The sequence below is a fragment of the Anabrus simplex genome, chromosome 2 (genome assembly GCF_040414725.1).
Source record: "Anabrus simplex isolate iqAnaSimp1 chromosome 2, ASM4041472v1, whole genome shotgun sequence".
Lineage (NCBI taxonomy): Eukaryota > Metazoa > Arthropoda > Insecta > Orthoptera > Tettigoniidae > Anabrus > Anabrus simplex.
In genome coordinates this window covers 738,673,948-738,686,343 of record NC_090266.1, presented here as the reverse complement: position 1 = coordinate 738,686,343, position 12,396 = coordinate 738,673,948, and the positions used below count along the sequence as shown (strand labels likewise).

At 39.6% G+C, this 12,396-nt stretch overlaps 1 protein-coding gene across 4 annotated transcripts in view; it reads left to right on the top strand.

Annotated features, from left to right (window-relative positions):
- LOC136863082 (CD63 antigen) overlaps nucleotides 1-12,396 on the top strand; it is a 122,824-nt gene that overhangs the window by 59,672 nt on the left and 50,756 nt on the right. For 3 of the 4 annotated variants that reach the window (XM_067139414.2, XM_067139415.2, XM_067139413.2), the window contains one exon: nucleotides 9,042-9,269. The exons of the other annotated variant lie outside the window; for it this stretch is intronic. In XM_067139414.2, coding sequence (XP_066995515.1) covers nucleotides 9,042-9,269 — 228 coding nt within the window. The remainder of the gene's footprint in view (nucleotides 1-9,041; nucleotides 9,270-12,396) is intronic. 4 annotated transcript variants of the gene reach the window in all.

The following is a 12,396-nucleotide window of genomic DNA, read 5'->3' as shown; positions in this document are numbered from 1 at the left end:
GACTGAAAATGTGTACCGTAGTTTCATTTCTAGCTAATTTAATGCTACCTATTGTTTTAGACTGGTACAAACCGGTCTAGTAGTCGAGCTGTACGTACTTCCTGATGAGAGTGGCTATACACCCATCATTCAGAGATCCCCAAGTACCACGTCGTGGTGACGAAGTAATGAATGTAGAAGTGATAAACTATCACACTAGTCCACTATGGTACAACAACCAAAAGACAAGTTACCAGACCTAAAGCGAAATACGAGATAGAAGAATGATGCCAAGAGCTCCAACACGCCCTTAAGTAAGCTTTACTGGCCCTAATTAATGGTCAAAATACGTGGTCCAATCAGGTGACACGTCTCTCCCGTCTCCAGATATTAAAGTTGATGGGTCCCAACCATGATATCAACTATTCTTCTATTAGCCCTTTCACTCAGTATCCATGGCAACATGACGCTCCTTTGAAAATATAGGCGGTGACTAGTTTGAATTACTCAGCTCCGAAATACAGTAGCTGCGGTTACATCGCCTGGACACGTGCCAGCTTTTCCAAGAATTGAGTTCTAAACTTGTTGATTCTTCTTCCCCGATGATGTGATGTGGCAAGATAGAGGAAAATCTACTGCAAGTTAAATTTAAACGAATGTCGCAAGAATCTAAATTAATATTAGGATATTCAGCCCTCGTTTACAAATCGTAGTTACAAAGTAAAGAATGATAGTGAGCAAATGATCAAACATACATACATACATACATACATACATACATACATACATACATACATACATACATACATTATCATTATAGACTTTTATGCCTTTCAGCGTTCAGTCTGCAAGACTCTGTGAATTTACTAAACGTCGCCACAATCCTCGATTTTCAACTCGTGTAGTGGCCTCATTTAGTTCTATATCTCTTATCTTTAAATCGTTAGAAACAGAATTTAACCATCGTCGTCTTGGTCTACCTCTACTTCTCTTACACTCCATAGCAGAGTCCATTATTCTCCTAGGTAACCTATCCTCCCCCATTCGTCTCACATGACCCCAACACCGAAGCCGGTTTATGCGAACAGCTTCATCTATCAAGTTCATTCCTAAATTAGCCTTTATCTCCTCATTCCGAGTACCATCCTGCCATTGTTCCCACCTGTTTGTACCAGCAATCATTCTTGCTACTTTCATGTCTGTTACTTCTAACTTACGAATAACCTATCCTGAGTCCACCCAGCTTTCACTCCCGTAAAGCAAAGTTGGTCTGAAAACAGACCGATGTAACGATAGTTTCGTCTGGAAGCTGACTTCCTTCTTACAGAATACTGTTGATCGCAACTGCGAGCTCACTGCGTTAGTTTTACGACAACTTGATTCAATCTCACTTACTATATTACCATCCTGGGAGATTACACAACCTAAATATTTGAAATTATTAACCTGTTCTAGCTTTGTAACACCAATCTGAAATTCAATTATGTTGAATTTCTTACCTACTGACATCAATTTAGTCTTCGAGAGGCTAATTTTCATACCATACTCATTGCACCTATTTTCAAGTTCCAAGATATTACACTGCAGGCTTTCGGCACAATCTGCCATTAAAACCAAGTCGTCAGCATAGGCCAGACTGCTTATTACATTTCCACCTAACTGAATCCCTCCCTGCCATTTTATACATTTCAGCAGATGATCCATGTAAACTACGAACAGCAAAGGTGAAAGATTACAGCCTTGTCTAACCCCTGTAAGTACCCTGAACCAAGAACTCATTCTACCATCAATTCTCACTGATGCCCAATTGTCAACATAAATACCTTTGATTGATTTCAATAATCTACCTTTAATTCCATAGTCCCAAAGTATAGCGAACATCTTCTCCCTCGGTACCCTGTCGTATGCTTTCTCTAGATCTACGAAACATAAACACAACTGCCTATTCCTCTCGTAGCATTTTTCAATTACCTGGCGCATACTGAAAATCTGATCCTGACAGCATCTCTGTGGTCTGAAACCACACTGGGTTTCGTCCAACTTCCTCTCAACGACTGATCGCACCCTCGCTTCCAAGATGCCAGTGAATACTTTGCCTGGTATACTAATCAATGAGATACCTCGATAGTTGTTGCAAACCTTCCTGTTCCCTTGCTTATAGATGGGTGCAATTACTGATTTTGTCCAATCTGAAGGTACCTAACCAACACTCCATGCTAATTTTACTACTCTATGAAGTAATTAAAAGAAATAAGTTTCATAATGATAGATCCGTATTGAACTGTGATTACAATAGAGTAAAATAATATATTATTATTGGTCCACCTTTTCAATACAAAATGAAAATTACATAGGGACTAGTTTCGACCTAGTAATAGGTCATCATCAGCCTGAAGTAAGTCAAAGATCGAAGAAAACATAAACAATGTAAACACAAGTACAGTCTCTTTAAAGGTACATACCAAGTGGGAAGTTGAGTAGAGATATATTAAAAATAATAACTCATCCAAATTGACGAAGCACTGAGCGGAATTTATGTAAAGTTCGGTGCGCCGTATATTATAAAAGACCACTCTGCACTAAATGATGCCTACTATTCTTCTTTATTGCATCATTTAGTGCACAGTGGTCTTTTATAATATACGGCGCACCGAACTTTACATAAATTCCGCTCAGTGCTTCGTCAATTTGGATGAGTTATTATTTTTAATATATCTCTACTCAACTTCCCACTTGGTATGTACCTTTAAAGAGACTGTACTTGTGTTTACATTGTTTATGTTTTCTTCGATCTTTGACTTACTTCAGGCTGATGATGACCTATTACTAGGTCGAAACTAGTCCCTATGTAATTTTCATTTTGTATTGAAAAGGTGGACCAATAATAATATATTATTTTACTCTATTGTACTCTATGAAGCCATTTCATCCCTGCCTTCCCACTATACTTCACCATTTCAGGTCTAATTTCATCTATTCCTGCTGCTTTATGACAATAGAGTTTATTGACCATCCTTTCCACTTCCTCTAGCATAATTTCACCAACATCATTTTCCTCCTCCTCATGAGCTTGGCTGTTTGTAACACCACTATGATGATTTCCTTTTACATAGAGAAGATGTTCAAAATATTCCCTCCACCTCTCCAGTGATTCCCAGGGATCTATTATGAGTTCACCTGAATTACTCAAAACACTGTTCATTTCCTTTTTCCCTCCCTTCCTAAGATTCTTTATTACTGTCCAGAAAGGTTTCCCTGCTGCTTGACCTAGCCTTTCCAGGTTGTTACCAAAATCTTCCCATGACTTCTTCTTGGATTCAACAACTATTTGTTTTGCTCTGTTTCTTTCATCTACGTACAAATCTCTGTCTGCCTCGGCCCTTGTTTGGAGCCATTTCTGATAAGCCTTCTTTTTACGTTTACAAGCTGCTCTCACTTCATCATTCCACCAAGATGTTCGGCTTTTCCCATCTTTACACACAGTTGTTCCTAGGCATTCCCTTGCTGTTTCTACCACAGCATCCCTGTATGCCACCCATTCACTTTCTATATCCTGAACCTCCTTACTGTCTACTGTTTGAAACTTCTCACTAATCATATCCATGTACTTCTGTCTAGTTTCCTCGTCCTGGAGATTTTCAACCCTTATTCGTTTGCAGACAGATTTCACTTTCTCTACCCTAGGCCTAGAGATACTTAGTTCACTACAGATCAGATAGTGGTCTGTATCATCGAAAAATCCCCGGAAAACTCGTACATTCCTAACAGATTTCCTGAATTCGAAGTCTGTTAAGATATAGTCTATTATGGATCTGGTACCTCTAGCCTCCCATGTGTAGCGGTGAATAGCCATATGCTTGAAGAATGTATTCGTAACAGCTAAACCCATACTAGCACAGAAGTCCAGCAAACGCTTCCCATTCCCATTAGCTTCCATATCTTCCCCACATTTACCAATCACCCTTTCGTATCCTTCAGTTCTATTTCCAAATCTCGCGTTGAAATCGCCCATTAGCACTATTCTATCCTTGCTCTTGACCCTGACCACGATGTCACTCAATGCTTCATAAAACTTGTCCACTTCATCCTCATCTGCACCCTCACATGGTGAATACACGGACACAATTCTAGTCCTAATTCCTGCAACTGAAAATTCTACCCACATCATTCGCTCATTTACGTGCCTAACAGAAACTATGTTGCGTGCAATGGTATTCCTGATAAAGAGCCCTACCCCCAGACTCTGCCCTTCCCTTTCTAACACCCGTCAGGTACACTTGATAATCTCCTATCTCTTCCTCGTTATCTCCCCTTACCCGAATATCACTTACCCCTAGCACATCCAAATACATCCTCTTTGCTGACTCAGCCAGTTCTACTTTCTTTCTTCCGTAAGCCCCATTAATAGTGATAGCTCCCCATCGAATTCCGTTTCGTTCGCCAAGTTGTTTCCAAGGAGTCCCTCGCCTGTCAAATGAGAGTGGGAGTCCGATACTGCCATAGGTCCGAGGCTTGCTTAAAGTGTTCTGAGCTCGGTAAATTCATGAAGCAGGATGCTGCCCTACTTGCACATAGTTCAAGTGAGGATCTCTCCTCTAACGGGTTATGGACCACCGGTGAATTGTATAGTCCTAGCCGCCTGAGCACAAGGAGGACCACGACTCAGAATATGTCCGAGATGCCCACTCGCATTCCATAGCAACTGGTATCCCGACTCTCAGGACCACTTACTAGGCCACTCAGCCGTTGCCCATGGTTCACGAACTAGGACGTGACTACAGTAATCCACAAACATGAATTATAATAAATTTACATACGAAGATAAATATCATGACGTAAAAATATATCATACTTGAATTAATTAAACATAATAAAATGACCACAATTACACTGTGACGTCTGGGACGTTACAACTGTCACTGAAAACGTCCGCAGCAATCCCAAGCGCTACTGGAGTCTCATCAACACGCGGAGAGGGACGGGGCGGATTCCTGTCAGCTTGAACCACAACGATGCAACAGCAGACGGCGCCGATCGCAATGAACTGCTCAAGAGGTATTTCTTCTCCAACTTCTCCCCTCTCTTCCAAAACCAACCGCTCCCTCCCGTAGGCACAGTTTCAAACAGAACCCTATCAAGCATTACTACCACACCAAGTGAAGTTCATAACCTTCTTCAAACTCTTCGTGCCAACAAAGCTACCTGTCCCGACACTATAGGCCCTCTTTTCCAAAAAATACTGCCAGCACCCTTTGCGTCCCTCTCTGTAAATTATTTAACAGATGTTTTGCCGCGGGCTATTTTCCCATTTCCTGGAAACAGTCAAATATTGTTCCACTTCTCAAATCAGGCAACAAATTTAATGTTTCATCTTACCGACCAATTTCTATTCGCCCCACACTGCCCTTTATCTTTGAAACAATTATACACCAGCGTCTCCTCGCATTCAACTTACCCTATATCTCAACCAAGTAGCATGGTTTTCTACCAGGTGGCTCTTGTCTAACAAACCTGGCCACTCTGCATAGCTTTGCATCACATGCCATTGCAGGTAAATCACAGCTGGATATCTGCTACGTAGACATTTCGAAAACTTTCGATTCTGTAGACCATACTCTGTTGCTCCATAAACTCTCCGAACGATTCAATATACATGGCAGTCTTCTAACCCTTCTTGCTGGCTTCCTACATAACCGTTGGCAGAGAGTGGTAATATCAGGCACTTCATCCTCATGGTCAACAGTTACCTCCGGTGTCCCACAAGGCAGTAATCTTGGCCCCTTGCTGTTTTCCTTGTTTATGGACGATCTGCCGTCCGAACTCAACGAAACGGCAAATACCCTACTTTTTGCTGACGACTGCAAGATATTTAGGGAGATCAGGAATCCAGCAGATGCAGCTCTGCTACAGTCCTTACTTAATGCCCTCTCGAACTGGTGCAGTAATTGGAAACTTATCCCCCAATCCACATAAATTCAGCTACATGACCATAACACTACGTAAATCTCCTCTACCGATATCATATTACCTACTCGACAAGCCCATCAATGTAGTTACGCAACAGCGTGACTTACGTGTAATATTCGATACAAAATTACATTTTAAGACCCACATAGAAACATACACAACCAAGGCTATGAAATTACTAGGCATTCTATATCGCTTCACAGACATTTCTGACTCCATTGCTCTTCGTCACTTCTTCCTCACGATCATTCAACCTCTCTTAAACTACTGTTCTCCGATTTGGACAACAGCCTCCCCCTCCAATACTAACCAGTTAGAAAGAGCACACTCGACACTCAATACTTCAACGATCTTTCCTAATCCACCTCCCAACACTCTTTAACAATATTAATAGGAGACAAGAGCTTGATATATCATCAAATAAAAGCATATTCGGGAGGAGTGTAAATAGTCTCTTAAAGATAAGTTGATGTGAAGGGATTACACCGTCCACTTGACCCACGACGACTTGGCTATGCACATGGACATTCTCATTATTTTCGATTTGGACAGTTGTTACTAGTAGGCTGTGTAGCTGGTATTGTTATATTTTATGTTTGTTATATTTTATTGTGAAACATTTGTTAATTAGTCTATTGACAGTGCAAGTGAAATTTGCTCAGTGTAGCTTATCTTGTGCTTTGTGAATAAATAAATAAATAAATAAATAAATAAATAAATAAATAAATAAATAAATAAATAAATAAATAAATAAATAAATAAATAAATAAATAAATAAATAAAATAAATGTGCCTTATTAGTGGGAAGATCTGGAAGTCAAAGGCATGTTTCTTTACATCTTCTAAGTATGTACATGGTGAGGGATGTTTATCACTGGTCAGAAGCAAACGTTGACATGTGTTAAAGTTTTGAATGTAAATCACTATTTCGGTTTCCATTAATCTCAAATACTACGTTGCAATATTGTTTCACCACCTCCCATTACTACCAGGTACTCAGAATAACTCAGACTATTTACAACTGAAACCTTAATGACTAATTTGTTATTTTAAATAAATTATTGATATAAACTATGACAGTAAGAATAAAAGATCATAAATTTTATCTCACTTATCTAACAGGTTCTTTAACAAGTTGCTTTACGTCACACCGTCACAGATAGGTCTTATGGCGAAGATGGGATAGAAAAATGCTAGGAGTGGGTCGGAAGCGGCCGTGGCTTTAATTAAGGTACAGCCCCAGCATTTGCCTGGTGTGAAAATGGGAAACCACGGAAATCCTTCTTCAGGGCTGACAATGGGGTTCTAACCCACTATCACCCGAATGCAAGCTCACAACTGCGCGCCCCTAACCGCACGGCAACGCGCTCGGTTGATTTATCAAACACTATATTGCGAATTACTGTTTGAACGTTTTCCTTTTCCGACTATCACCGCAACCTAATTATTTAAGACTGCTTGCTATAGTCTTGTCTTATTAATTGTAACATATTTTCTATTGGTACTGTTGATGCAAGTGTAATGGGCTAGTATGACTTGGAAATAATTTCTAACCCATGGGTAGATAATGAAAATATCCAGCTCGATTATTATTATTATTATTATTATTATTATTATTATTATTATTATTATTATTATTATTATTATTATTATTATTATTTACGTAGCTATGTGCGGACTTCAGTTGGTATAAATCGTGGCCGTAACAAAACATGTTAGGTTATGTCACGACACGTCTGCTGTATGTATATTAATGTGAGTTTATTTAATTTAAGAACACGTAATTAATAGTATATAATTTATTATTACCTGTAGATATGATGTATAAATCCAATGCAATGTCGTACAACACACGGTAATAGTATAGAACAACGCATCTTGTCAGTAGAATTGTATAGAAAATTCCTGTCGTTGTAAATAGGTTATTGGAGACTCACGAATTTACGAGAAAACATGTTGTGTCATATTTTTCTAGAAGCCTGGCCAAGCAATGTATATAAAGAGGCAGTCTTGGTAGTTGAGTTGAGATGTTCAGCGAGACTAGTAGTGGAAGTCGTTAGCCGAGCGTGTGAACCCATGTTGTGATTTTGTTGGGTTGGTAGTTGGTTGACATTCAAGTGTTGCAGTCTTATTCTTATTCTTATTCTTATTCTTCGTAGCAGTGTTTTGTTCAAGAGGGCAGTTACTGTTGTGTGTGCGTAATGTGTATATAATTTGTAAATACGAACAGTGTACACAAATGACAGCATTTCGTATGTGCGTCTTTGTGAATACAACACTGTGCCTTAATCCTTCTCAAAGTCTGCAGAGTAGTTCGTCATTGTTCTCCTGGCTGTTCTATGGTATCAAAAGTAGACATTTCTTTGCTGTCGTAAGGTACGCTCTTTCATCGCGTCTGCTCTACAGAAAGCGCAAAAGAGAAGTCCATATAATAGTTTACTGTATCTCCGAAGATACTTCAATTAGACTATTAATATTCTAAGTAAATCGCTCAACATTGTAATTGATTGCTTTACAGCATTATTACAGTATAAATGAAAGAAATATGTAAATAATATATTGCATTAGGTGAATAGAGATCAACAGATACTCTACATTTTAACTGATTAATATACGTAAGAGTTATTTTGCTATTTTATAATAAGTGTCTACGGATCCTAAATAAAATGCTCAACATTATAACTAATCAATACACCAAAGGGATATAAATAGTATTTTATTTATTTTTCAACGTTCTATTTAAACTAAATAAATCACTCAACATTTTAACTGATCGGTATACACTGGAGATATGATTTGTTTTTTTTACAATATGTGCCTATGGATCCTAAATAACTTAACATTTTAATACATCAATATACCAAAGAAATATGTAAATAGTACGTTGCTTATTTATATATACCAAAGAAATATGCAAATAGTACGTTGCTTATTTACAGTACGTACGTGTCTATGGATACTAAATCATTCATTATTTTAATCGATCAACATATTGTCTTTGAAATTTAAATTTGTTTCTGAAATTTCGTTATGTGATATTTATGAAAAGTACACATATGAGAGAAACGTGAGGCCAATCCATTCGCTGTTTCCAGTTGACTTGCTGTGGGAAGGAAGACGCTAAAGATTGGGACGAGATATTGACTTACATACCATCGTCATGCTGCCCAAGAAGGAGCCCTCAAGTTAATTCCACGGAATGCCGGATATTGGAAGATTTTTTCATTATACAAACAGCAGGTTGTTTACAAAAACTACAACGAATGCCGATGTTCAGTATGAACGTTATTTGTGGATTGTCCTTGGGGGTTATGGTAACTGAGGTGAGTATTTTCCTAGATCTGTGAAAGATTATAATTTGAAAGGTGTCTACTATCTAGAGTGCACTAAAAGTTCAGAAACCCACAAATAGAGATACCGTATCTTATGGCAGAAGTCTCACGCGATCCCTCAACTGGGTTTGTGGTCCAGTTCCTTCCAGTGACTATGGGACGATGCGCGACGTGGAGAAAATATTGCGTCGAAAAAATAATGCAATCGAAGGAAGCTATAATATATCAGTAAGTCAACACTTAATGTTACATTTTATTGAATACTGGTCATTCTATATAAACCACAATAACACAGACCCAGCTTCTAGAAATCAATAACAATTTTCAAACGTCGACATTCTCACTATCGTAGACGATCCACAGCTGAACCCGAGAGACAGTTTGGGCTGACCGTTCGCAGTCCATAACTAAGAGTACTAAGTCTCAAGTTACTATTGACTGGTTTGAATTGGTCGTTGATGAATATCGATGCCCCATCTGTGATTAGGATTTCCAGCTTCTTTCCGTAGATATGAACACATACTGGGAAAGTTCCTTATCTGTATTTTAGGGGCACATTTCACTCCTGATCGGAAGAATTCCGGGTGGAAAGGAAAACGGGTAATGTTTAGGCGAAAAAATGCACCTAAAATGACATAAAAAATTACTGGTAAACTAGGCAGTCCATTAAAAGCTCATTAAACAACCCCTGTATATTTTCAAAACAATTAAAATTCGATAATAATAACAATAAATGTAATAACAAGATATTAGCATCAGTAATAAAGCTTAAAATCCAATTCAAAGTAACCGCTGACTTCAACACAGCATTACGTAACGGAAAGTTCCAGTTAAGGTAGCCAGCTGGCCTCACGCCAAGGACAGAGCAATGACAGCTCACACTCCTTGTTAAAACAAGGATAATAATAATGTTATTTGCTTTACGTCCCACAAACTACTTTTTAAGGTCCTCGGAGACGCCGAGGTGCCGGAATTTAGACCCGCAGGAGTTATTTTACGTGCCAGTAAATCTACCGACACGGAGCTGTCATATTTGAGCACCTTCAAATACCACCGGACTGAGGCAGGATCGAATCTGCCACTCAGCCTGGCGTTAAAAGCAGAGAGGGCGTCCTACTAAGCACTTCACTAAGACAAGTTATAACTTTCAATTATTTTTTTTGGTAGTTGCTTGACGTCGCACCGACACAGATAGGTCTTATGGCGACGATGGGACAGGCAAGGGCTAGGAGTGAGAAGGAAGCGGCCGTGGCCTTAAGTAAGGTACAGCCCCAGCATTTGCCTGGTGTGAAATTGGGAAACCACGGAAAACCATTTTCAGGGCTGCCGACAGTGGGGTTCGAACCTACTATCTCCCGAATACTGGATACTGGCCGCACTTAAGCGACTGCAGCTATCGAGCTCGGTACTTTCAAATATTAAAGGGTATAAACAGAATTTACACATAAATGCTTCTACAGTTCTAAATTATTTTCATCAATTTATAATAATTAATTAGGAAGAAAGCGTTATTTGATCGACTCTGATGATGTTCTATCAAGAACGAAACGTGTCATTCTGAAATAATAGTGTTATTGGTTTTACGTCCTACTGACTACTTTTGACTGTTTTCGAAGACGCCAAGGTCCCGGAATGTTGGTCCGAAGGAGTTCTTTTACGTACGTACGATTAAATCTACCGACACGTATTTGAGTACCGGTACCTTTAAATACCATATGACTGAGCCAGGATAGAACCAGCCATGTTGTGGTGTCATTCTTAGTTTAATAATGTGTTTTTATTCCTTGTCTACTAATGTGTTTTTGCAGGTATGATAGAGGATTTTAGTTGTTATATTCAGTGTTCGACGGACTGGAGTACTTAATGTTACACTACCGACATAAGACAGATTGTCATGGAGATCTATTTAAAGAGAGAAAAGCGTGACTACACTGAGCGAGTCCTCTGCTTTTTATTTGTCTTGATGTTAGACCATCTTTCTAATCCCGGGAATACGAAGATCGATAGTCTTTTGTCTAATTCTGATATTGTACAATCACCGAGCTCGATAGCTGCAGTCGCTTAAGTGCGGCCAGTATCCAGTTTTCGGGAGATAGTAGGTTCGAACCCCACTGTCGGCAGCCCTGAAAATGGTTTTCCGTGGTTTCCCATTTTCACACCAGGCAAATGCTGGGGCTGTACCTTAATTAAGGACACGGCCGCTTCCTTCCAATTCCTAGATCTTTCCTATCCCATCGTCGCCATAAAACATATCTGTGTCGGTGCGACGTAAAGCAACTAGCAAAAAGATATTGTACAAAGGCACTATAGATGTACGTTGCAGAGCAAAATAGTCTGTAGTGTCAGACAACGACAAGCTCCTGCGGTATCAAAACATGTACTGTATGCATCAGATATACACTAGTGTCCAAAAGTTACGAGTAAGCAGGGCAACAGGAAATAGACCGCAAATCGCACGACATATGCACGTGTTCGCTCTGTATAGGAAAGAAGTGTTCCCTGCTTTGACTAGCGGCGTAACCGCAAGGTAAACACAGCCAGTGCCTGCGCCCCATATTCCCTCAGACGTGTTTGCCCTGTTATAGTGTGCGGAGTGTAGCCTCGTGGTGAACGTGACAACATAATGGCACAACGACGCCATTTGGATCCCGTTTTGCAGGCTAGAATACTCGGCCGCCTGGAAGCAGGCCAGACATAGACCGAAGTTGCCGTATCCTTGAATGTGCCACAAAGTGTCATTTCCAGGCCTTGGAGACGATTTCGAGACACAGAAGATGTTAGTCCAAGACCAACTCCAATCCTCAGACCGTAATATAAAAAAACATGGCGGCTGGAGTAGCCGAATTGCTGCGATTGGCTAACGCGAAAATATGACGTACACAGGCGGTAATTTAACATTACAAATGTAACATCATGGGGAAAACCACTCTTGCACGTACGAAAACACGTCGGCAACCACTGCCCATCACATGTACATATATTCTACTACAATAAATGGACAACCCCAAAATAAAAAAGGAACAGCAAGCTGATTATTTAGAAATTTCACTTAGTCAAACAAGCACTGTCTCTTCAATTTCACTTCACAGGACAATGGAAAAAGATTGCAAAACCGGTT